This window comes from Sprattus sprattus, assembly GCF_963457725.1.
Source record: "Sprattus sprattus genome assembly, chromosome: 9".
In the NCBI taxonomy this organism is placed as follows: Eukaryota; Metazoa; Chordata; class Actinopteri; order Clupeiformes; family Clupeidae; genus Sprattus; species Sprattus sprattus.
This window is the reverse complement of record NC_137928.1, coordinates 28,423,041-28,450,261: the sequence shown is the minus strand read 5'-3', so window position 1 is coordinate 28,450,261 and position 27,221 is coordinate 28,423,041. Positions and strand designations below refer to the sequence as shown.

The window sequence follows — 27,221 nt, the reverse complement described above, 5'->3', positions numbered from 1 at the left end:
CCTCCCAGGATATATGACGAGAGCCCACTCCTATGTACCACCCCCCAATGTGACAATCCTTTCTAATTAACATTAAATATGGAATCATGTCAAAACAAAGTAACACACCACAGAGTTTATAGATGTATCTTTTAAAAATTGTGGAAACTGACAGACTGTCCTCCAAAGAATTGCCTGGACACTCAATCCCTACAAGTAAACTCTCGGGTAAATGGCAGGGGAAAACCTTCTCACTAAGCCCATTGCCACATACACATTTAAGTTCTTCACTGACCGTTGCACCACGTTGCATGTCTTTAAAATCTACAGTAGTTCTTACTACTAGTACTGAGCTGTTTTTTAACCTAGCTCCTTGTCCATTTTTACACTGAGAACAATGAAACGCATGTATATTTTGCACACTAAAAGCATTTCTAAGAAGGTTTTTGGCTTTGAATGTATCTTCAACTAATTGTTCAATAGCCAAAATGCTTTCTTCAAAATGTAATGGTGCGCTACACTCTACCTCAGCCTCAGTATTCCAATCTGTCAGAGCAGTAAGTGTTTCAGTCAGAGCAGTTGACTGAGTAATTTGGCTTGCTCTTTCCAAATCTGCTTTTGATCTGTGGTACGACGCACAAGAAGAAAGTAATAACTTTACCTGAGAGAATACAGCTAAGGTGGAATTTGATTTGTCAGTTACACAATTTAATGGTGTATGCCCATGTTTCTCAAAAATGTACACCACTCCATTGTTTTCTAAAAGTTTATGACCTGCATTTCTAGTTATGCGCGTATCATTTGCCCTCGTACAACTATTACCATTAAACAACATAGCCCAATAATGGCCATGCTCAATCGAGCCCCGATGGCAGATTACTGACTTTCTCTTATATTCAACAGACCTACTATCACTAACTTTTACAATTAAGCTTTCCCCACATGAAATAGAATTTCTCAAGACTTTCTTCACCTGAGCCCTCTGGAGAGCTACAACTAAGACGTCTGGTGTTCTCTCAGGCATGACACCTGTGTTTCTGCACACACTGCAAAGCTTGAAATTCGATTCGCTACTTAATCTAATTCGCAGTAGCTCCTCAATGTTTCCTGCTTCATGTATATTGACCATAAGTGCACAGGGAATATTAAAGTCCTGACAAGAATTACATTCAGCTAAACATTTAAATTCAAATTCATTAACTAAACCCAACTCCCCTAACCATGCCATAATCGGAATCACTAAGTCCATTGGGTCATTTTCTTCACAAAACTTTAGCTGAGGGAAACAGTTGGATAGGTCCTCTAAAACTGGTAGTATTTCTGGCATTCGAACTACACTACTTTTACATGTGGTTATTGCATTAAGAAAATTAACATATGACCGAGGAATGTTTTTGTATGTGGGCCTCTCAGTATTTTGGGTCAGTCTTTCTATCGCAATTTTAAAGCATTCCAGATGCAAAAGTGACTGTGTCAGGGCATTGAACCAACAATTATTACCAGCATTTTCAAATTTAGCTACTAAGCAATCTAACGTCTTGGGGTGTTTTTTTTGGTCCCTATCATTTAAGTACATGAATTTACCCTGGGGTGGACTCTGGAATGACTTTGAAAAAGACACCGCTACTACTGACTTCACGACACCAGAAAGCATATCATCCAGACCAAATGATAGTCCATAACCATGACCACTTACACCTTTGTCTACATTCTCACTGTCCCAGACACCAGCAGAAAAAGATACAGCACTTATAGGCTTGGCTGTCCGTGGCCGCAGGTGTTGGGCTGCCTTGCGCCTCTGGACTTCCTGTACTACTGGCGATGGCTTGCTCTTCTCGGGGCCCTGAAGAAAATCAAGAGACACACAGAGAGGTGCAACATTATTACAAGATAGCACAGATTTAATGACAACCAATAGCAGCAGAACCAGGTCGGAGTCTGTAAACGTACAGTTTCTAGGGCTGCCTTGCGCCTCTTGCGCCTCTGGACTTCCTGTACTACTGGCGATGGCTTGCTCTTCTCGGGGCCCTGAAGAAAATCAAGAGACACACAGAGAGGTGCAACATTATTACAAGATAGCACAGATTTAATGACAACCAATAGCAGCAGAACCAGGTCGGAGTCTGTAAACGTACAGTTTCTAGGGCTGCCTTGCGCCTCTTGCGCCTCTGGACTTCCTGTACTACTGGCGATGGCTTGCTCTTCTCGGGGCCCTGAAGAAAATCAAGAGACACACAGAGAGGTGCAACATAAATGTAATGATTGCAGTCTTTAACACAAACATGTAGATACAACAGCATTCAGGGCAGAGTCTGTATACTCACCGGTTCTGTGGATGGCCGGCACCTTTGTAGTGCTTTGGGGAAGCAGATGACTTCTATCTCCTGAAAGCAGCATCTCACGCCCTATAAAAGTACAGTAGGTTTTAGAAAGTGGGACGACTTTATAAAGGCATTCAAATTGAACTCAATGTTATACTTACACCAGCCATCCTCCAGTGCTTGGTCTTTGCGAGGTCTTCCCTCACACCATGTTTCACCTGATACCAATGAGATAAACATAAGAGTTACACATCCAGTTTTTGAAAATGATTGTAACAGATGTAATAGCGAATTCATCATTGATGAAACAGAGACAAAAACACAAAAGGTAATTACCATTGAAAATTCTAATGGTTGGTATAGCTTCGGGGGACGCAGAGTCCCCGAAACCACCAACCTTGGCTGCCTCACAGGAACCCTGGGCCTACTAGGGGTTACCCTGGGCACCGGCTGCTGGACCGGATTGAGGTGCAGGTATGCAGCTGTCCAGAGAAGCTGCGCAAAGAGGGGCATACCCAAACTGTCGCTCAGGTGTACCCCGTCTCTGCACCACAGCTCGGACTCCTTCAGCGGAGTGTTCCGAAACACTGCGGTAACGTACGCCAAGAGCAGCAGCGATGCGGTGGAACATATGCCGCATATGCTTCTCACGCTCGGCATCCACCGTCAGCCGTGGGGGGAAATCAAGGACAAAGACCTGCACAGATAGCAATTATAAGTGGGTGTCTTGTTATTATCATAATCATTACTGTTAATAGTTCCTGGCAGATGCTAATAAATTATTACGCAATAACATAAAAATGATGACATGGTCTGGTAAGAGAGGAACACAGCATTAGTTAGTTAGCCACGATAACAAAATAATTATCCTATTTCATTATTGAGCCCACCTTTGACCAGCGCTCCATGGCACTCCTTACAAATGCAGCGAAGTCTTTGCCCGCCTGCTCCATGGTGCCGCCCGCTGTCAGGTTGTTGCTTGGTGCTAACAAACAAACGAGGTCTGGGGATGAGGGGGGCTGTGCAGCTCGCAGTTCATCCCTCAGCTCCTTAGCCGCAGCCCCGGGCGTACAGCTATACCCGAAGGTCATGCCACCATGATCGGGCATCTTCAGGATACCGTCAGTGAGGCTTCGGAGATGAGAATCTCCGAATACCATTACAGACTGGAAGGACACAAATGTTCCAACTATAAATTTACAATGCATATACTTAGACCATTGAAATGATTTCACATATTTGCCATTCAGGACATAAACGAGCCATCATTACGTGATGAAGTGTGTGATGTAGACCATTAAAATGATTTCACACATTTCCCATTCAGGAAATAAGAGCCATTAACTCATAGCTTACCTTGGTCCCAGGAGCTACTGTAGTCTTGGGCCAAAGGGTGCAATGTCTTTTGCCGGTCACCTCCGACTTAGGCCAGTCCCTCACGGAATGACGGTAACCAGTTCCTTTGGCATACATCATCTGCAAAATGAATATTGCATGTTATTCAGAAGCACATTTTTTGTTAGTGTTAACATTAGACAAAAGAGAGAATGAACTGTGTAAATACAGTTTCCTGTGCTGAACCCCCAGCAATCTCCTGGGACACACATGTTCCCCTCCTGTAGGCTAATATAACCTCAGAGAACTTATATGTATATGTATATATGTCATGACAAATATGTCATGACAAAAGCAATCAATGTAGTCTACATTTTTTTAAATGGATCCTTGCAGGCACTATGTAAAAGCTCATTAGTTTTGGTCTCACCTAGCCTATGTAGCTATGATCTTGTGGATCAATACATTATTAGTTATTAAAAACTTACAAATCAAACATTAGCGATACGAGAAAATGAATACGCAACATACAGAACCTCACTTTTGAACTAAATATTAAAACTAGATAAAGTATGCATATTAGGCTACTGCAAGTTCGTAGAATTGAAAATGTAACACTAATTTCAATCTCAGGCATAATAACAACAATAAAGCATGCAAGACATACCTTGGCTTCCTTAAGCTTGATTGCGTGTCCACAGTGAAGAGAAAAAGTTCTTGCAGTACTGCTTTCAACAAATTGTCAAAAAACTGTGGGGAGAGGCAATCTTCACCTGGGTATTTATGAGGCTATGGGACGATGATGGGCCTGGTAAGATCCCATAATGGTCCTGGGAGCCATTTTCATTGGTTCTCTTCTAGCCCCAAGGTGCCCCGTGGGGCAGTTCATTTTGATTAATCAATTTAAAAATCTCTGTGAGTTTTTGTCCTACAAACATGAAACTAACACCTACAGCAACCTCAAACCCTCTTCTTTTAAAATATGTACAGTTTGAAACTACAATATAAATAATCACTATGTAAGGAGAATATAACTAATCCTTTGCACATTTCAGTCTGTGAGTGAGGCTTCAGGAGCCTACGTCCCGCCCATTAGCAAATGACAACCATTCCTATGATAAGGGGGAGAGGGCCACAAAGTCATTCAAGGGCCATTACGTGCTGGGCATTGTCTTTGACCAAGGTGTCCCAGAATGTTCATACCTCTCTCATCAATATGCATTTTGGTCTAAGTGAAGAAAAGTGTCACTTTCTAAAAAAGAAAGTTTTCAAAATATTTACAATGTGTTTTTGTACAAAGTCTGAGCACCTCTAAATCTAGATTTCATTTTAGTGTCTTTATATTTCATTTTAATACAAAACTTTGCTTTACTACATTCCTTTTACTCTCATTGTATTATTGCTGAGTTGTTCTAGAATATAATCATACAGTGGGGAAAATAAGTATTTGAACCCCCTAGCAAAACTGACTGACAAAAATGACTTAGTACTTGGTGGAATAACACAGCACAGACGTCAGACGTTTCTTGTAGTTGGTCACCAGGTTTACACACATCTCAAGAGGGATTTTGGTCCACTCCTCTTTGCAGATCCTCTCCAAATCTTTAAGGTTCCATAGTCATCCATAGTCCCCTTGATGCGTCCTCCCCTTGGTGGAGGCGTCCTGTACCCTTGGCAGAGATACAGCCCCAAAGCATAATGTTTCCACCTCCATGCTTAATGGTGGGTATGATGTACTCTTGGGGTCATATTCAGCATTCCCCCCCTGTCAAACACGGCAAGTCGAGTTGATGCCAAAGAGTTTGATTTTGGTATCATCTGACCACATTCTGTCTCCCAATCCTCCTTAGAATCATTCAAGTGTGCAATGGTAAACTGTAGATGGCCCTGTACATGCGCTTCCTTGAGCAGGGGGACCTTGCGAGTGCTGCAGTACTTCAAAAAATTACAGCGTGGTGTGTTGCCAATGGTTTTCTTGGTGACTGGTCCTAGCTGCCTTGAGATCATTCACAAGCTCCCCCTGTGTAGTTCTGGGGTTATTCTGCACCTTTCGAATGATCACTGATACCGCACGAGGGGATATCTTGCATGACCAGTTGAGATCAGGTGTACCTTGTTAGACCTAATGAGGACTAATCTGTGTGCTTCTTGGGCACATAACTGGTCATTGTGAGCCAAAATTCTTGCTGTTTGCTAGGGGGTTCAAATACTTATTTTTTGCATCAAATTCTGATTTTTGTTTGTTGATATTCTGCTTCTCACTGTTAAAATACATCTACCAATACAATTCTAGATCACACATTGCAAGTGGCCAAACTTGTGAAATCGGTAGGGGTTCAAATACTTATTTTCCCCACTGTAAATGCCACTTTTGCCTCATGGTTTTTAGTTAGATTAAATATACAAAAATCTCAGGCATGGCAAACTACCTACCAGAGTAAAAAAAAAAGCCCTTGGGTTGGAAGTGTTAATGACCCTAAGTTAATGACCCTAAGTAAAGTTAATGAGCCTAAGAATAGCAGATTGCAGATTGATTCACACTTGTTTTAAGAGAGTTAATGTGTTAATGAGTTTGTGACATGTTGTGTGTGAAAAGGTGAGAAATAATTAGTCTGTATGAGGGTGAGGAATGTTGTTGAATTACAAGTTAAAGGCACCCAGTGCAACTTTCGAGGCTTAAAAATAAACATTCAATTTCTAGTCTTTTTTACACGTAGGCCTAGTAAGTTTCAATAACTCTATCAGTTGTCACCACACCACACACACCACTCTCATCTTTGCTCCTTGAATGTCGATATGTAATGGAATGGAGTTATTGAAACTTTTATTTTTCATTGAATGTTTACATAAAGTTGCACTGGGTGCCTTTAATGTCTGAAAGATCATCATTAATGGTAGGCCCCATCGGTTTCAGCACCATGGATAGGGTCGATCAAGGGAACACGGCACGGGAACACACCTAGGTTAATAAGATACGATTTCAAAAGTCAAAATAATTCAGCAAATAGGCTAATACTAATATACAGTTTGCTCTGAGGTCGGAAATTCATGTGGCCTTTTCGGATTTCTTGAACGCCTGGCCCATATCCAGTAGCCTATAACAGCGACGAAAATAAGACAGTGTGGAAACGTTCATTCTGTGATTTATAGCCTATGTGTATGGACATATGTGGACGTGTAAGGCCGAAAATATGACTCTGATGATATGTTCTGTTTTTTGTGTATGGACGTTCGCGAATAGAAAATATGACTCGGTGTGCACAAGTTTGTTCTGTTGTTTGTGTATGGACGTTCGCGAATATCAATGCCATCAATGCCAGCAATAAGATAAAAAAAAAACAGTCATAAAACAGTCCGCAACATAAGATACAACACAAAACAGTCCGCAACATAAGATACAACACAAACATTAAACAGTCCGTTAGTACGCTGAACAGTCCACAACATAACAGTCATACGTTGGACTACTAATTTGATGACCATTCACCCGTTTTTCGCTGGAAATATCCCGTAACCCGGAAGTACGCAATTCTTATTTGGGCGTCTTTGGGCCAACTTCACACTGCTGAGTGAGATTGTACACAACTTTCCTGACATCATCTAACGAATCCTATCTGCATCCGGTGCATCCTTCACAAACTTACAGCATAATTATTTATCGCTTTTTACATCTGTTGAATCTTTTTGCAAGACAATATATTATGTTTGCCACAAGGATTACAAAAACTGATATTGTGGAAAGCAGTTAGCCTAAAATGTCGGACTGTGTATTCCACTAATTATAGCTGAATAGGCCTTTGTAGGTCAGCAGGAGTAATATTTGAGACATTACTTGTGATGTCAGGAGAGACGTCCTTTTTTACTCAGTCTACAATCTTAATATGCAGCAGTAGGTGAAGCTCAAATCAGGTTCAGCTACACTATGGAAATGAAAAGCTTCAAAACTCGCCTACCTCCCAAGCTACATTTCATTTGCGTCCAAGTCCATGTTGTTCTTCAACCTATGGCGTAAGATAAGTCTCTGACAATGAAGTGTTAATTGCAGTGAATCTCTTAAGTCTTATTTTTCACTCCTCGGGAAGATGAGCAGCCCTTTTGGAAGTGATGATTGCGAGGAGATATTCAGTGTATTTTTCATGAGTGAGTGACACCCTCTTATTGGTACCAGTATGTTAAAGAACATTTTTACATTGAACAACAAGTTCCGTCTACCTTCATAGGTTTTGCAAACATCTATGAGCAGAAGTATTGCAAGAGTATTAATCAGCACAGGCCACTGGCACATTTGGAAATGCAGTTCTCTTTAAATCTTTCCTCTTTGAGGTTAAGGTCTCAAATGCTGTGCTAGAATGCACACATGATGGTGTTGTAAAGGCAGTACCCTGCTTCTTGACATTGTATTAGGAGTTTCAGCCTGGAACAAAAAATGATACTCATGTTGCTTTTTGCCCATTCATGTTGAATTGCTGTGGAAATTATAGGCTATTTGAGTGTACTGCCATTTTGGCACTTTAATATCAGTGATTGCACTTGCAGGGGAAAGAAGCAGACTAGCTGTGCATGTGCAAGCATGGCACACTCACCCACACACACACAGCCTGCCTATGCTTTGCATTAACTGAATGAAATTGAAAGAGTGATCAGTCATACAAAGATGTGATAATGGCAATGTAATGTTTAATACCTCCGTTTTCAATTGTTATTCACTTACAGGCTAAAACCATGAAAAAAAAAATAGTAAACTTTGTTTAAAATTGTACTCAATCTAAAAAAGTAGTGGATAATTTAAAATGAATTAATAATCTAAAAATCACAAATCTCTAAATCAAAAGGAGCGTCAGTTATACAATATAAAATGTATGTTTTGCAGACATAAAATCCATCCATTCTTTACTATGTCCATTTCTGCAGTACGGGGCTGAATTGGTCCGGATTTGTTAATAGTCACTGGATTTGTCCATCCTTGGTGATCAGGGGGGCAGTCTTCAATTCAGGGTGACCTCAGCATGCAACAGAGGTCTCCTTACTTGGGAGGGTGACCATTGGATTCAGCGAAAACATTGCCCTTTATAACAGGGAAACCCATTTTATCTGGCCGTCCTGGTGCCTGGACCATGGAGGGAGCCTCAGAATTTGGGTTGGTGACAACTCCGAGGAAGACGGGTGTTAATGTCGTGTCATCCATGAGGGCAAAGAAAAATGGCTGATTGACACTGAAGGTTGGGTTAGAGCGCGAGATGGAGATGCTGGTGGCTGCCGCAGCCTCAGCTCCATCCTCCGTGATCTCCATGCTGGTTTTGTGCTGGACGCTGGACACTAGCAGGGGACTGTCAGAGATGCCAGACAAATTTGGACCAGCAAACAGCTCTCCCAAACCTATGGGGGGAAAATGGAGGGAACAAATGCACATGATCTTACTATCTTGCTAGAAGATGTATTTTGTTTTAGTCAGCATTATTTGATCGCATTGGTCCATACAGTGTTGTTTCTTACCTATGCTGGTGAGTGATTCCTCCAGCTCTTGACCATACTCCAGCTTAAATTTGGGCAGTCGGACCTGCATGCTCCTCTCCTTTGGAAAACGAGCGTACAGGTCTGAGGTATTAAGCTTGGCTGCAATATCAGTTACGTTTACCTGTCCTGACATGGGCAACACTATTAGGAGACTCATTTGGTCTCGAAATGGGAGACGAGCGACCTGCAGATGACAAGAAGATCGACTTTAACAGACGGCAAAAATGTTTGTTGAAAGAAAAAAAGAAACGCAGCAAAAACTGCCACAAATAAAATTGCCTGACAAAAAAGAGGAAGAGTTACCTGAGCATCAAGCTCATTAAGACTGAGAAGTTGCAGGGGGTATTTGGGTTCAACCATCATTTCTACATTCACAATATGCTTGTTGTCAATGTAGAAAAGATCACTGGAGGTATGTCGGGGATCAAAACGTGTCTGCCACATTCCTGAGAGATAAATGGAGATTATTCAACACTCTTAAATCTGATTGGAGTCATCCTTCAAAAGCTCAGAAAGTGAGAAACACAAAAACACAGATTCAAAATCCCTCAATAATTAAATGGCCTTGGGCTATTCAGCATGCTAAGAATCAGTCACGCATGTTCTGTATTTTACTTACCTTTGTAATGCACAGCGTTTAGGAGCATAAGCACTAGATTAGATGGAAGGCTGGTCAAGAAGTCAGTCACCTGACCATTGGTAGCTTTCTCTACCCAGTCATTAACTTCCTTAATCCCAGCAAACACTTCTGGCTCAGAGCCATACATTTCCTGGGACATTTGGGCAAATTCCTTTTTGGGCTCAAATCCTGTAAAAAAAATATATTTTTTTAATCAGCTGAAAATGATTTATTTGTTACAATATGCTTACTGAGCATTAGACTCTTGAAAATATTTCAAACATGTTGGTTAATGCTAATCTGCCAGTGTCTTAAAACATACATACTAAAAATTTGACTTAACTTTAACACCCGAATCCCCAAATTGTGGGGTATTAACCTGAGCAATGTACTTTGGAAAAATGTATGTCTGAAGGATGTTTTTTGTTATGAAGGCTTTCAGATACAAGGCACTTATAACTATCTGATGCAGTCACTTCTGTGAACCCACCCGAACCTCTCAAATTACCCCAAGCATAGTTGCCTTGTCTGAAGTGATTAGATGGTGGAACCCCCCAAAGCACACTCTCAGTGTTTTAGGATTTAATATACCTAGAAAGGCATTACAGGTTATTCCCCAAACTTTAAAAAGCTAGCTAGTCAACAGATACGACAGCACAGTTGGCATAGATCAAATACAAGTTAGCTTGATGGTTAGCTTATGTATTACCTTGCTGAGTGTACATGCGGGTGGCAATCTGAATGTTGCTCTTCTGGAGATGGTAGAGTAGGCTGCGTAGTGCTGTATGGTAGCAAGGCAGTGCCTCTGCATGCAGATGCTCCAGTAGCAACTGCTGCGTCTCATTTACAGCTCCTGAAGAAGTAAAGAGACACACAGTCGATCAGGCGCTTCCTCAGAATTCTTGTTAAGTGCGATAACGTGCCATTCTACACCCCAGCCCTGACACTTGCAGTGATATTTCATCACTTTTTTCCATGGAAGGTGATGCCACAAGCAAGAGGTTTAAAAGATTTTGAAAGAAAGTTCCCCCATTAGGTCAGTGTCGGAAGTGACTGAACAGTGCTTTGCATTCAGTACCCCCACTATCCTTTAAGCCTCACAAATAATATGAATGATTGAAGCCGTCGCTACTCCACCATCTTACCCAAGGCCAGCTGGGAGAGCGCCAGGGAGATGCTGAGAGGCGAGATTATCACATTGGGCTGTTCAGGCCCTGTTGGCAGCTTCTCCATGAGCTCCAGACCCAGCTTCATGATGCCACTCCCTATGGCCTGCTTGAGCGCTGAACTGGAGACCTCGGCACACAGGCCATCTGCTTCCTCCTCTGATGTACTCTCTGGTGCCGCTGTGGTTGGCTCTGTACTGTCAGGCACTCCAGTGGAACATTCGAACTTGGGAGATGGAGATGGAGATGGAGATGGCGATGGCCCTGCAGGTGGCGGCGTCCCTAAATCCTGCAACAGATCATGCTGTTTAGACACACGGATTGCTGCCTCTGAAACTCCCTTGGCACCATGTGCTTCACATGCTAATGGCTGGTGCAGACCTCTATTGGCTTACTGGCCATCAGTGGAATGAGGGGCATTAACGGGATCTTCCTACCGTCTGGCACCTCTTCATCCTATGGTGAGATGAGAAGATAATACATTATGGCTGATAACGACATAAGTGCAAGTGAATATATTTCTTTCAACTTTATTTATTTTTTGCTGAAAATGTCAAGGCCTTACTGTCCATCCATGTCTGCAGTGGCAAAGCAGTAGGAGTGCAAGTAGTCTACAGTCCATGTCCTAGCAGGGGACTGTCAAAGAAACATTTGGATCACAATTAGAAAGGCAGAGAGGAACAAACAAGCAAGGCCTCTTGGACTTTGAACAGTTTTTAATGATGACTATCCGATATCCATTCTAAGCTGTTTACTTATTTAAAAATGTCTCCACATTAAATGTTTCAACCAACAATTTCATTAGTCTTTTATGTCACTTTGTAAGAGAATATCAAAACCACAATTACTTTTGAATGACTTACCTGTAATAGTGTGATTGAAATATCTCCTTGTTTTTCCTGCCCCTCTCTTTTTGGCACTTTGAGTCAGTTAGTGGAGGGTTCAGTATCTAAACTCAGTATCGCTATTGCGCTTAAAATACCGTACAGTGATTTACTCCCTCCAAATTCTGTGTGAACAACAGAATAGCATGTTAAAGCAGGTCAAATCTTAAAAACTGAAAACATAAACTACACAACAAATGATACAAAGTAATAGCAATCACCCCTTTTACTTTTCCCAATCAATACTAAGGTTTGAGGGCTAAAGGTCTTCTAGTTGTTGTTTTAAATGCCATTCGACAGATTAACAGTGTTTCAGCCTCCAAAAACTGCAAAAAGAACTTCTCTCATATCACGAGTGTTATTTACATTTGCCAGATAAGAATATAAATGGAGACTTGGCTGTGTGAATAATTTAGACAGTCCAGGCCAGGAGAGCAAACAGAATCCCCAAAGAAATCATATTAATGAAGATGTATTTCCAGAGTCTATGGAACGAAACTGCATTTGAATACTGCATTTTACAGTCTTTCTGAGATCAACATCTTCAGTGGCAAAATCCTACATTAAAACAAACTGCATATATTGGTAGTCTACCTAAGCGTCTACATAATCTGTGTTTTGTTTGTAACACCAGGAGCTGTCAACTTTGGAAACAACTGGAGTTCAGGAAATAAATGAATTACAGTTAGTGACCCTCTCATCTTGGCAAATATTCACATTAAGTGTAGAATTAGCAAAATAAGCACATTTTTCACATGGACCTGCAACAGTTTACAATGAAATCAAACCGTAGCAGACGAAAGTGCCTTCATTAACAATAGAGCTCCAAAAAACTAGCCTTCTTTGGTGAAGTGCATTTCTTTAGTGTGTCTTAAGTGATCTATACATAGAATAGAGAAACAGTTCCAGATCAAATGTTGGATCTGACAAAAGAAATGAGTTACAATCGTGTAAGCAAATGTATTTGATATCTTACCGTGATAATTTAAGGAATGGAGACACTGTTGATCCACTCCTAAATTGAGAGGGAGACCCAAATGGACAATGGGAAATGATTGTCTGATGTTTGGCAGTTGCCCTGTAAGCGGTCAAACTTCAACTATTATTGATCTGTGCCTCATAGAAGTCACTACTACTTTTAAATGTAAATATTGAGACAAATCTTTGGGACAAACATCATCAAGCCTGAGAAATGCTGTAAATATGTGAACTGTCCAGATATATCCTTTATATAAAGACAGCCAAGTAAAAACACCTACACAGGAAATGATGCGAGCTTAGTTCCAGGATGTGTCTTATGAGTTTATTTCATGAGAAACAGCATGATGAGTCACCATCTATTGCAGCTGCCCTGAGAGTGGTGACCTAATAACCCATAGCTGTGGCATTATTGGAGGTAACCACATGGCAATTATCACCCAAGCCTAAACCCTGACCGTGGAGATGAAGTCTAGGCTTTAATCACAGGGTGGTCAAACTTTGGAGATCTAAGAGACAAAAGAGATTAAAACTTTGGTTTGAATGTTCATGTGCATAACCCCTTTATTGTTTCTAAAACTATAAGATGCTTTTTTCTAAGTTTGAAATAAGACGTTAATCCGCCAGCAGCATCTGACCACTGAAACCCATAATCACGCTTTAGATATTTGGGAAATATTTAATTGCAAATGTTTCAAATCTTCATCAGGAGGAAATGGTGTACTTTCATGACAAGAATTCAAAGCTGTTTAGAAAATATTCCTTACCCAGTGAAACATGTTTTGCTCGGTGAATCCTGATAAATGAAAATTCTCATGCGTAATTGAAGAGGTAATACTTTATTAAACCTGTTAATAAATAAAATAAGAATTTGCTTGTTTTGATCTTTTGAGTGCTCAAAAACAGCTTGACATGTAAAAACAACATTTTCTTCTGATTAAATGATTATTCAACTGTCATTTCAGTTGATGTTCTTTTGATATTGGTAGATAGAAAAATCACAGGTTGAAATTTAAAAGCTTGAATGAACATGAAAACAATGACTCCTATGTACTTACATAATTCTGGGCTTTAAGGCTGACATGTGTGACCAGAGAGGTTCTGATGTCATGTTTGATGTCAACCAGTGAGAAATGTGTGAATTACAAATACTTCTGTTGGTGAACCACCACTAAATATGCTTTAAGATATACAAAGAGGTGTAGGGCAACATTAAAAATTCAAAATATAGGTCTGACATTATAAAGGCATTTTCTATTCAATTTATGTCATTAACAGACACACAAGTTGTTTGTTTTTAAGTACATGTGTTTGTTTCAGTGCAGACTTTTACATGAAGGGTTAGGCATGATTCTGCTCAGACCTTCAACATCGGTTCTAGCCTTGCAGTAACAGTTCTTTAGTGGATACAAACAGTACTTCAGTCATCTTAGGGGTAGTGAGAGTGCGGTTGGGGGGACTAGTGCTTGTGTCTCACACATCAACACAAACGCTGTCTTACTTTGCAAATATATTAGACGACTGTTAACACAACTGTTTTATAGGAGTCGGGGGATTGATATGAACTGCATATTTCCAACATGATGCTATTATTTAGAGGGCCTACAAAAGATGTAAACAAAGTTTACTACATAAGTACATTTAATTGCATCAGTAAGTGCTGATGACATTTTTGTCAACAGCTGGCAGAAATAAAAAAAAATCGGGTTTTAGTAGCAGTTAAGCAAGGGGTTAGATCATAAAGTTGTGTCAATGCAAATCAGAAACTCTGTATTGATTAGGTTATACATCATATTTAAAAAAAACATTGAAATCTGGATTCATCACACCACCTAGCCTTATCAGTGAGTGCAGTTCTAAACCCCTGTGATTCAACGCATAGCTGCTGCATGGAACAGGCTTTAGCATGTAGCATCAGAGCTATAAAGCTGGACTCCTCGTGGTGTAGTAAGAGTCAGTGCTGCTGTCCATGTGGCCTTGGCTCCAGCGCTCTAAGTCTCTCGCCCGTGACTGAATAAGACACAGTGGGCCCCCTTCCAATCAACACCACTGAAAAGGTCACTAAATTGCACAAGGACTCATAGAGATGAAATAAAAGACGAGTGTCTGGTAAATGGAAAAATAAAAATATTTATGTGTGAATACTGCATAGCTTTTGAGTGCATATGGAGCTTCTGTAACACTACCAGGAGACATGATGGGAAGTCCATGAATCTCACAGTGTCTTTCTTGTGTTTGTTTTCCATTTCTCTGATTTTGTTTTTTGGTCTTCTCAGACGTCTGACTGGAGAGTGTAAACACCACCATTTACCACCTCAGCTTGGCTCCTCTTTCCTGAGCAGTTCTTGCGACCTATTCTGATAAAGATAATTCAACCCAGTCAGTGATAGGAATTTCATATACCTTAGTAACTGCAGTCAGGATTCCTAAAGATAAACCTTAAAATACAAATCATAAAACTATTTGACTCATTACATGTTCTCACTAGTGGAGCTTTCTTTGATTGCGGGTTTTCTCTTCCAAATGCTATTTTGGTCACGGACAGTGCTTTGATACTAAGGATACTAAGTGAGGTCCTTGTTGTATGAGGCTTGAAAGGCTCAATGTGTAACGTGGCCCTCCATGGTTTAGCCAAAACAATGAAAGTTGAGATTCCCTCTGGTCTCATCCAGACACCAAGTCTCATTCCTAACCGAGGTGGAGCTACAGCTGGCTTTAGGGAGAGGGACACTCATGAACCACTGCCCAAGGCTGCTGCTGCTGCTGCTGCTGCTGCTGCTGAGGGCTTTGGCTTTCAAGCCAGTAACCGGATGGCGCCGTTCTCTGAGCCCAGCAGAAGCAGCCTCTTTGTGGGCAGTACAGCCAGGCTGGTGAGGGTCCCGCGGAAATTCTCGGAGCTGAGCTTGGTCAGGCTGGCAGGGCTGGCCGAGATGTCCATCATGGAGTAGATGCCGATCTTGTTGGCCACGTTGCCGGTGATGATTTGGGCACCATACATGTCAAAGGTGTGTATGGGGTCTGAGGGAGAGCGGTACTGGTGCAGAGGCTTGTGCTCTAGGTCCTTCCAAACAGTCAGGGTGTGGTCAGAGGAGGAGCTAATCACCAGGTTTCCCTCTGCAGCCTGGCAACACACACAAATAGAACACAACGTTAAGGCACATTTGTCCCTCTCTAAACACAATTAAACATGCATGCAGGCATATACAGTGCCCCGTAAAAGTATTCACCCCCCCTTGTCTTTTTTCATTTTTTGTTGCATTTCAACCTGTTATTTAAATAGATGTTTTTAGATGTTATGTTATGGACCTAAACAAAAAAGTGCAGATTGGTGAAGTGAAATAATAATACAAAAAAGTAAATAAACTGAAAAGTGGTGATAAGAGAGCCCAATGAGCTCCACAGAAGATATTGGAGTATCTGTCCAAAGGACCACTTTAAGCCGTACAGTCCACAGAGCTGGGCTTTGTGGAAGAGTGGCCAGAAAAAGGCCATTGCTTACAGAAAATATTAAGAAAAACAAGTTTGGACTTTGCCGAAGGGCATCTGGAAAACTCCCCAAACATGGAAGATACTCTAGTCAGATGAGACTAAAATTGAACAGTTTGGCAATCAAGGAACACTCTATGTCTGGCGCAAGTCACACCCTGAGAACACCGTCCCCAAAGTGAAGCATGGTGGATGGTGGTGGCAGCATCATGCTGTGGGGATGTTTTCCATCGGCAGAGACTGGAAAACTGGTCAGAAATGAAGGAATGATGGATGGCGCTAAATACAGGGAATTTCTTGAGGAAAACCTTTTTCAGTCTTCCAGAGCTTTGAGACTGGGTCAGAGGTTCACCATACTGCTACAGCAACACTCAAGGGGTTTAAGAGGAAACACTCAACCGTCTTGGAATGGTCTAGTCAAAGCCCATCTTGAAGGAGCTGTAGCAGTTTTACCTCAGAACATTTCAATTAGCTCTTTAATAACGTTTTTAATGAACATTTTTATAAAAGCAAAAATGAGTCTAAGTCAAGTGCAAGGCCATAAAAACCTGTGCAGAGGTCTCTTTAATGACTAATCCATGTCCATATTTGCCTGAACCTGGGCCTCCGAGACAAAATCCTTGACCTGTGGATCGTGGTTAAATAAAGTTTGTTTAGCTCCTGGTCTATGTTGACTGCTTCAGAACAAACCCACAAGGGTACAACTTTCACTCCCACCATGAGAAACCTCTCTCGTACTACAATCACGATTAGCAAGAGGGCTCAAAATATCTCCTTCTGGTGCTCAGTGTGTAACTAGCATTTTTTGGTTGTTATTTTATTCCATCAGGTTTATTTTACTCTAATCAAGTCATATGTGTAAGCGTAACCAGTTACGTAATCAGCTCTACGACATTTACTAGTAACCATTACTCATCTGTACAAGTTACACAAAACCAACAAACGTGTAGAAGAATGCAAATAACCAAGCGTGTAGAAACAGTGAATGGTAGTTTTTTTTTTTTTAGGACAGCAGTCCCAAGCTTTATGCCAAGGGTTGTTTTTAGACAAATTAGCGATTAAGAAAAAGGGTCCTCCCACAAATCTGCAAGAGCCAATGACCAGATTGTGCCCCCTCTCTTTTAGTATTGTGATATCAACATATATAGTGGATGAATGTGTCACAGCAACAACACTGTACAAATATTACAGTCATTGCTAGCACAGGTTATTACAAATCAACTTGTAAGAGACTTCTGTTATGGCACTTTATGGCATTTATATATAATGACCACTACATTATACTGGATATATGGAACCAGCTGACCATTACATTGATTAGTTTGCAATAAATTACAACCATGGAAGGACACCAAGAAAAAAGAAAGCGATTTCAAAGCTGGTGCTTGCCACTTTAAGCATAGAAATGAATATGTCACATACACATGATTACTAAAGAGGCTAGCTGTTCATTAATAAAACAGGTTCTTCAACAGCCCAATGACTCATTCCCATAATCCCGTCTAATGAGGATGGCTGAAATGCATTACATCCAGTGAACAAAATAGAGTTAATAATAAGCCTACTGTGCAAATAAACCAACATAAAAGGAGGTCCAAGACCACCCACACACACACACACACACACACACACACACACACACACACACACACACACACACACACCGCACTGATAAACACCCCCACACACTGGCTGAACAAAGAACATTCAGACACACACATTGAAATACAAACAAGCACACCCACAGCCAAAAGATAAACGGGAAAACATACGACACAAACACACGCAAATACATAAAAAAGGAACCCACAGTCGAAATATAAACGTTAAAACACACCGATACACCCCCACACACACCTTCATCTGCAGGATATCTCCCTCGTGGGCCGGCCATCCCCGCAGCACCAGGCCAGTGCGCGCGTCCAGCAGCACGATGAAGCCAGAAGAGAAGCCCGCCGCCACGGTACGTCCCCCGGGGCTCACAGCCAGGCTGCGGATCAGGCCCGCGCTCATGTTGTTGTAGGCCAGCCGGAACTCGTGCTGACGGGAAAACAGACATCAGGAATCACATTAACGGGATCCACTCCAGCCTAGCAATGCAATTACATGGTTTATAAATAATTCAGACGCTCGACCGTGTGGAGGGAATAACCTTGAGGATTCATTTCACATTTGTAAAAAGCTTGGCAAGGATGGGGGTGGGTGGGGGATAGATGGGGATTCCCATCTCTTTTGGAGACGGACTACAGGACGAGAGGGAGGGACTTATGAGAGAGAGCTGGTGATGAGGTAGCACCTGGAGGCCTGGTTTGCGAGGGTCGATGAAACGGAGAACCGAGTCAGCACTGCCAAACACCACGCTGCAGTGAGGGGCCGGCATGGCGGTCACCGCTGTAATGGGGTTCTTTCCATCCAGAGCCTCATAGGAGCGGATCTGCTTGCCTAGAAGCAGAGGAACAGAAGTGTGAAAACCAGAGGGAAAGAGAGAGAAAATATGTTTACGTTACACAGATTCATAAAGACCAACAATTAAGCCATACATTTTAAGTAGAAATCTGTATCAACAACTTTAAATCATTCAGCCATGAGGGTAATTTATTGGCGCGCTGCGTAAGCACCATTCCGGTTCACAGCATAATGAATATTTCATGAACAGCCCCACTCTGCTCTTCCCGTCCCTCACCTGTGAACTGGTCCCACAGGTGCACTGTGCCGTCGCAGCTCACCACCTCCTGCAGAGCCTCCAGCTGGCCCACGTAGAACACTGACTTCCGGTGTTCCACGTAGGTGAGCCGGGGCTCCATCTCCCTGGTGCCGTCGCCATAGTTATACAACGGCCACAGCTTCACCGTCTTGTCCTTGCTGCCCGACAGGAAGTAGTCCTCCCCCGCCAGTGGCGCCAGACACTTGGCCGTGCTGGAGTGGCCCAGGAAGCTCTGCAGTCGGATCTGGTGGAAGTGGAAGTGGTCCTGCTGGTTGAGCCCGATCTCGTGCTGCCAGTAGGCCAACCAGTTGCCCTGGAGGGCTCGCGTGCTCAGGGGCAGGTTCTGCTTGAGAGCGCTGTCCTCTGCTGTGGAGGCCAGCACCCAGGAGGACGAGACGGAGAAGGAGGGGACAGTGGAGGACAAGCTCAACGTGGAGGTGGTGACTGGAGGAATGTGAGCAGGATGTGCACGGCCCCAGTTGTCCACGCAGGCCAAGTTTGGGCTCGCTCCCGTCTCAGAGCCCCGGGAGACCTGGATCCGGTTACCCACAAGGTGGCTGCCGAAGGTGCCCGACTCTGGGAGGGTGTCCCCCCCTAGTGGGGTGGAGGTGGAGGCAGGGGCAGGGAAGGGGCTGCGCCCAACTCGTCGCCCCAAGCCTGGGGACAGTCCAACAGAGGTTGGAGGCTGGTCAGGTCTGTGGCATGCAGATGAGTTAGGGTCTGGGCTGTCTGGGCTGATCTTATCATGGTATGACTGCCCAAGACGCCAAACCAGTTCATGGTTGGGTACCAGTTTGCAAATCCCTGGATCACCTGTTGATGAAAACAAAAGTGAAATACTTAAGTTGATATCCATAAATGAGAGACAGAAACAAAAAAAAGATCACAATCACAAATGATCCATGATCCTTTTTTGAGACGAGAGCCTTACCAATAAGACAGTAGAAAGGAATATAGGATGAATAGGCCATTTCAGGATTGAACACAGCCCGTAGCTCCTCCAGGACCCGGAGCTCACAGGTGACCTCTTCACCATGCTGATTGTGAGCATCCAAAAATATACACTCCCCGACCTCCCTGCGGGGGGCAGTCTCCACCTGAAAATGAACACAGTTGATATCTTAATGCATCCTGCTTGTAATGCGTAGGCTTCGTGTCAGACCCAAGTCATACAAATCATTTACTACAATAAAGAGTAGAACATGTGTAATGTGGCGCTGAACCCCTGAAATATGTTATTAACTTAAGTCGTCAGTTAATCATCAAACCACTTCTTTCCATGACAGTGTTGAACTAGACTGCCTCACCTGTGCTTGCAGAATCTGCAGCAGGGTGAAAACCTCAAAGAATTTGCAGAGCGTGGTCGCCATGTGCTGCTGTACCATCTCTCTGCCGATGCGGAGACAGATCAATGCCATGAGACTGATGGTCTTCAGACACAAAGCCGAGCGTGTCTGCACCCCACTGGGAAAGCTAATGCACACAGGGACATTACAGCAACATTACATTAATGAGCACACTTCTAGCAGTGCTAATGCAAGGCACTTTGTGGTTAGGACATTGATGGCGTTATAAAGCTTTACCCCATCTGAGGAGAAGTCAAGAGGTCCAGCAGTGGTAAGAGGACTTCCTGGTTGACCTTCATCAGCATGTCCATCAAAGTGGTGTCTGAGAGAAACACAATGATCTTCTGGGTGAGCACCACCGCCCCCAGCAGACTCGCCTCTTTCCTGGTGTTGAGACGACAGGAGGAGGGTGGGGACACCTGGGAGGGGACATTCAAAATGTACCAAAAGAAACTCTTCTCATCAAACTTAAAACCAAAAATTAAAGCATCTTCCTTCAAGTAAATCAAACACATTTACAGAGCAAACATGGCAACATCTAAAAACTTGAAAAGTTATGAAATCCTACCAGGTAACCAATGTAAGGCAGGTACTGGTAGGTCAGCACAGGTTCTCCATACAGGTGGGCCACATAGATGAGGCAGTCTAAGACTGGGCCAGCTGTCTGGTCCCCAACCACTGGTTTCTTTTCATACACACTGCCAGCACTCTCAAGGCTGCTTTCTTCTGACACAGGTTGGACAAACTGGTGCTTCTCGGGTCCTGTGGGTATTAAGGATTAACAAAGGATGAGAACAGACCTTTCGATAATAATAAGACTCTCGAGTGGCAAGTCATGTAACACCTTACCAACGTAGCATGTGGTGAGTAACCTCAGGAGGTTTCTGGCCACATATCTGGAGGTAACTGTGGGTCCAAGCTTTGCAGAAAGCCATCTGACGGTCTTGCATACAGTATCTGTAAATCACAGTATAATGCACACATATTCAAAATACTTGACTTTCATATGATGTAAAATAACATTAAGACTATTTACGGTAAGAGATATAAAGTGAAGAATAGGGAATTTACCTTTGTGTGCTTATCACCTAAAAAAAATGCAAATTGAGAAGGCAAAATAGAAACTCACCAAGCAGGATCTTGTGTTCCTTTTCTGTGGAGTCTTCCGAAGAGTCAGGCTCCTCTTCCACCATATTTTTCTCTGCCTCCCCTTGCTCCATGCCATTCAGGAACTCTCCTTCCAGGGTCACCACAGTGCCCCCTGACTCTTCCAAACTGCCAGAGACTGTAAGCTCCAGGCTGGGCACTCTTTGCACTGTGCCTTCTTTGCCATCCACAGTGTCCTCATCATCATCTAGTTCTCCACCATCCTCCCCATCACTAGCCTGTTTCAGGTCCTGGTTACTGTCAGCAGACTTCAAGCTAGCACGGTCCCTGGTTGAGTCTCCATCTCCAATGGAAACTTCACTGGCACTGCTCTTGTCACTCAGTTTCCCTACACTGAGGGATTCCTGGTCTGTGTCTTTACTTGCAGAATTCTGACTGTTTCGTTGATTCCCGGGGAGACCAACTTCCCCTGAAGTCCCAGCAGTTCCGTTGTTGTCATAGAAACCATTCTGGAAGTCCTCACCCTCAGAAAGGAAGACCTGGTCATTTAGGCTTATACCTGAGGAGAAGTCCACCAGTCCTGGGTCACCTACCCCTCCACTGACGGCGCCACTGCCACCTCCGGCCTTTCCTGTTGCACTAACTGTGGATGTTGTGCCATTGTCACACTCGTAATCCTCCTCCTCATCCTCTCCCAAACCAGCGCCACCTCTAAGGGCTTTTCCTCCCCCCCAGGTAGAGCCAGAATTTCTGCTGCAGCCCTCAAAGCCTGTGATGACCTGCAGAACATGGGACAGGAGGTTGGACAGGAAGGCCTGCAGTCCGAGTCGCACAATCAACTGTAGCACAAAGCAGTCAGTGTAGAGGTAGAAGCGGCCACGCAGACAACAAGGATTCTCATACACGCTAATCAGTGGCTTCAGAAGGTACTTAGTAGCATTGCGTGGGCCCAGGACCTTAGCAATTGGCTCGAAGAGGTACCAAGCAGCATACACTGCGGTGGACTCTTCCATCATTAATGTGAGCACGAAGGGCAGAAGGATCTCCAAGCCCTCCGCAGTAATGTTCCCCTGCAGCAATGTCTCAAGCTGTTGCCATAAGTGGAACACAATGTCACGACCTTGAGCGCTACTGGGAGTTTCCATCTTGGAATGGTAGGAGAATATGAACTTATGCAGGGAGGGGAAATATGTTGGAAAAGGCAGCGGAGAGAGAGCAGGGCTGAGCAGCTGCCATGGGTTTGGTGGCGGAAGGCCTTCGTAAACAGGATCATATTTGAACAGTAATGGGTATGGAGAGGAGTGCAAATTGTCTGAGTTGGAGTGCCTATCAATATGCAGCAGATTCTCCAGGGCATGATGCAATGGTAATGGAACATCCCTAAAGCTGGCAGAGCACAGTTTCACGATAGCCTGGAAACGCTGTCTCAGGGGAGAGCCTGACTTTGTCCCTCGCAGCTTGGATGAACAATAAATCTCTGCAATTAGCACCCCTAAGGCCTGCATATCCCTCTGAAACAGGTCTGTGAGGGACACTAGTGCTGTCTGCATTTGTTCCTTCTGTTTGTGGAAGTCTGAAACCTGTGCATGCAGACCCTTAACAAGGAAGTTATTCAGCTTCTCCAACTCCTCTAAGGGCTGCAGAGGGCTGAATCCCTCCGGCAAAGTGATTTTAAAATCCTCTGAATTTGGGGCACTTTGACTACTCTCACCATGCTTCTTGTTAGTGCCACCTCTCATGGCACTTCGAAGGCCAGATCCTAAAGCATTTGTGATGCCTCCCGAGCTCTCGGTTGGGAGGGAGCTTGGTGACGGAGACACTGCCATTGCTGAGTGCTCTAAACTTGTCTTTCCAACAGCAGGATTCACTAATGGAACTGGAACAGAGGACGTTGTTGACGAGGGAGTGGCTGATGGTGCACCTAAAGAGTCCAGCGCTTCCATTCCCTGTTCGAGGTCATCATCGCGGTCAACCACTGTCCAGCCACTGGACTCACAGCCAGTGGTCTCTGGCACTGATCCATCCACAACATCTGCTATGGATGCAAAAGATGGGACTTGCCAAGAAGGAACAGTTGCAGGCCCAAGATAAGGAGGCTCTGGTGGAGAATACTGATATGGAGCAAGGCGGGGAGGATGAGGCTGGGCAAACAGCTGCACCACCCCAAAGCAGGAGAGATTAGTGTGGTTATCCACCAGGTGCAGGCATACATTCTTGGCTTTAACTGCTTCTTTCCCCGACAGCTTGTAGCCAAATGTGAGGTCAATCCAGTGGTGTAACTGCTGAGACACATCGTGACTCTCCAGGAGTCGTCTGTGAACCTCCACAAACTCCTCACATGAATTACACCAAGGAGGCACCTCTAGGTCTGGCATGTCGGGGTGGATGGAGCGGAATATGGTTGGGTCTGTGAAGAACTCTGGGATGCACTCGTCTGGGGTCCAGCTGTGGATTCGCTCCATGCTGGCTGGATATTCGTTGGGTTCCCACTGGGATCGCACATGGCTACACAGAACCGATTTGGGGGTTTGTCTCGCCTTGTACACATAATAGGTAATGTCTGACAACACGTCAGAGATGTGATGGGGCACGTGGAGGTGATCGGACTGCCCTGTGCCCACGGCGGCCACTGACACACCAAGATCTCCAGAAAGAATGCCTCCACTTCCTCCATTAACTGCTGCTGCTAGGGCTTCTTTGGTCATCTCATAAGTGAAATCCAGCTGTTTGTCACCTTTGTTAAGACGGAATTTAGACCTCCGCAAGTCACGGAACTTTCCATATGGCACAGTAAAGTCAACAACCCATGGCAAGACTGGGTGATAGTTTGGATCCCCTTCCCGCCTTCCAGCCAGTCTGTTCAATTCCATCAGATACCGAAAGTTGCTGACGCGACCATGGACCCAGTCTAGGACAAGAGATTGGAGCTCATCAAAACAATCCCTGCATAGGTGTCCACCGCTGCTGGCGACTGCGTTGTCTTTCACTGCGATACTTCTTGGCACGTGTTTACCTGTAATGTAGTCAGCAGCGTCTCTGTGTTCACCCAGCTCCTCATAGTGTGCCAATGAAACCCTAAGTCGACTATAGAGCTGCTCATCTACTGCTATGTCCATCATAGATAGCTCACCGCATGCTAGTCCAGCTGCCTGACAAGCACGCATAGCAATGAGCACCTGGTACAGAATGAACAACACTTTTGCGTGACTGTTGGAAAGCTTGGCTGGGCTGTATGATACAATGTCGTGAAGGGAATATTGAGTGTAAGGCAAGATCACAAACAGCACATCTCCTGACTCCAGCAAGCCTTCAGCAGGGACTACATTTGGACAGAGACTGTCAGTGTTCTGTTTGGGGGCAGCAGAGCTTGACAAGAACAGATTCTCCCTCTCCTTCTCCCTGCCAGGGGACAGAGATGGGGATACCCTGTCAGTTGAAATGAAGGGGACGCGAAAGACCTTCTGCAATGCATGTCGCACTGCTTCAACAGCCTGCACTTGTGTTTGTTCCACAAGGCCAGCATAAGGTTGTACAAAGGAGCGGTGAGCCTCACGCCACAGGTTTCTGCAGAAAGATAAAAAAAAGATACGTGAACATTTAACTAATAACGGTTTTACCAGCATTGAAGGTTTCCTGTTTTCTCTACAACTGTTAAAAACTTCAGCCAGGATGAAATTAAATAGATTTGACCACCATGCTACTTGTATGTTACATTAAAACAACAATGTTTGTCTACATGTACAATTTTCATCAGTACCTGACATTGCTGTGTGAGACACCACACATCGCCTTCATGAAGGAGTCCTGGGAAAGTCCCTCACCATAACAGCCAGGGTCAGTTGCCAAACGATAGCCCAACTTACTCTTCCTAAGCCCCTGGATGCACACCCGGGTCCAGCCTGACGGTAACTTCACCTGGGAACGTTGAAGGAGAATGGGGATTTCTGCCTCGCTACTGGCATCGAAGCGTGCACACCGGGTTACTTTCCGCTCTCTTAATCCCATCACCCAGCGACTTGGAACGAGGGCTACCAGTTCATGAGGGCGTGGTCCTGGACCCAGCTGGCGCTGATCCAATCCCAGATCCCTGTCCACAGCCGCTGCCAGCCACTCCATGTTGTCGTCTTGTGGCTCAACAGGATGGACACTTGTCCTATTCTTCAAACATCACAGCTTTCCTCTTGGAGAGTAGAGCTCATGCCATTTCACACTTCGTTTAGATTAGGGTGTGTTAGGCAGCTTGTTCACCATTCCTGAAAACACATTGCTCAAGTTTAGCCACTTCCACTTCCGTTTTTTTTTTTTAAACATCAAATTTTAAGTAAAACCAGGATTGATTGATATGGTTGATTTGTATATTAGATAATATAATTGGTATATGTGCACAGAAACAAGTCTTTCAGGCTTGCTTCTTGGTTGGCTTTTGACTTCTGACTACAATGGATTTCCTCTGCTCACATGATACCATCAACTGTACTACAGGAAATTGCTGCCATCGTACCAACTAACAAACCAAAAAACTGAAGTAGCCCCTTAAAGCGTGCATAGTATACAAATCAGTAATACTGTACAATTTCAAATCAGTTAGTAACTTATCAATGGATCTAGCTGCATAACTCAGTACGTTAACTTCTTAACGCAAGGATGCATTCGTTTCATTTGACAAGAAACAGAGTTCCAAGACAACGTTGTAGACATCTAGCTTTAGCCGGGCGACTTTTCAAAATAATTGACAGTCACGGACTCCATTGCATTTGCTTTGTTATAACACAAAATTCCTGTTATAGATGATTACATTTTCAGCAAATTTTCAAACCAGGCAATGTATCCTATCTTACTTCACAAACTAAATTAGCTTATGTTAGCTCATGATTCACGTACCTCCAGCTTCTGCTTAACAGTTGGTCATATAACAACAAGTCCCATAATTCCCCTCTCGAACAGTCAATAATTTGTCCTTTGTCATGCACAGTAATTCCAGTCTTTTTCTGGTGGCGAAGAACGCATTATTTACAAGAGACATCTGCAGCACAGCAGTAGCTACCCGAAGATGTTTTGTCCCAACACTTGACGATAGGAGCCATGTTGTTGCGTCGAAATCTCACGTGACAGAGACAGCTATGGACGTGTTCGATCGTGCTCGAGGTAAACTCGAGAAAGTACAAAGTAACCTGCAAAAAAAACACAACTCGTACCTGGTGGTGTAATACTATTTCATAAGCGACATCGGACTTTTCAAATAATGCGCAAAGCAATGAGTGACAATAACCTTTTTTTCTGATTATTACAGTGGGACTATGATAATGAGGCGAATCATCCGTGCTCCATCGCGTATTCCATCTTCATTTCAGGTGTTGACAAAAATCAAAGTTACTGTATGCTTATTTTACTGAAAACGTCTGTCTTAATCAATGCACTGTACCTAGAGTGCGATATTTAATGATGCCAAACGCTGGTAGTCTCGGACATTTTGTGAGCACAGTCACAAAGAGCTACGCGCGCCGTGGGCTTCTTGAACATGCCTCTTAATCTCCACCTCGTGACATTTTTGTGTTCTGATTTTCGCCTCTCAGTTGAAGGTTATAAGAAACGCAGAGTAGGCTATGCCTACTTTAATGTACTACTAATATGCATTTTAGAGCCTTCATTGGAAAACCGAAATAGAGTGTAGTCATAGAACTACATATATTTGTTTAATCACCATGATACAATCTCTTACATTTCCACATAGGCTACATACATTTTTGGTGGTATTTAGATAGGGACAATAGGACTTCGTGCA

General features: G+C 43.6%; 2 protein-coding genes across 2 annotated transcripts; both read right to left on the bottom strand.

Moving 5' to 3' along the window:
* Positions 1–8,658: 8,658 nt before the first annotated feature.
* Positions 8,659–11,556, bottom strand: serpinf2b (serpin peptidase inhibitor, clade F (alpha-2 antiplasmin, pigment epithelium derived factor), member 2b; the record flags this gene model as incomplete). The annotated part of the gene is made up of 8 exons (XM_080844386.1): positions 8,659–9,011; positions 9,129–9,333; positions 9,453–9,595; positions 9,769–9,957; positions 10,478–10,621; positions 10,914–11,223; positions 11,316–11,390; positions 11,500–11,556. 8 exons carry the CDS (start codon positions 11,554–11,556, stop codon positions 8,659–8,661), a joined length of 1,476 nt encoding a protein of 491 aa, XP_080700512.1.
* Positions 11,557–13,696: 2,140 nt separating this feature from the next.
* On the bottom strand, positions 13,697–26,365 carry wdr81 (WD repeat domain 81). The gene is made up of 12 exons (XM_080845309.1): positions 26,321–26,365; positions 25,197–25,692; positions 21,462–25,003; positions 21,182–21,289; positions 20,901–21,094; positions 20,570–20,751; positions 20,294–20,459; positions 19,918–20,083; positions 18,966–19,799; positions 18,579–18,724; positions 18,140–18,322; positions 13,697–15,917 (listed from the first exon to the last, which is right to left on the bottom strand). Exons 2-12 carry the CDS (start codon positions 25,553–25,555, stop codon positions 15,591–15,593), a joined length of 6,207 nt encoding a protein of 2,068 aa, XP_080701435.1. The 5' UTR covers positions 25,556–25,692; positions 26,321–26,365; the 3' UTR covers positions 13,697–15,590.
* Positions 26,366–27,221: the final 856 nt, after the last annotated feature.

What these genes read in the sequence shown, in the direction of transcription:
- wdr81 (XM_080845309.1), bottom strand. Translation starts at nt 25,555, where the DNA reads ATGGAGTGGCTGGCAGCGGCTGTGGACAGGGATCTGGGATTGGATCAG. An exon ending in ACTCACCACATGCTACGTTG is followed by an intron (nt 21,095 to 21,181) that starts GTAAGGTGTTAC and finishes TAATACCCACAG; the next exon opens with GACCCGAGAAGCACCAGTTT. An exon ending in TGCCTTACATTGGTTACCTG is followed by an intron (nt 20,752 to 20,900) that starts GTAGGATTTCAT and finishes GTCCCCTCCCAG; the next exon opens with GTGTCCCCACCCTCCTCCTG.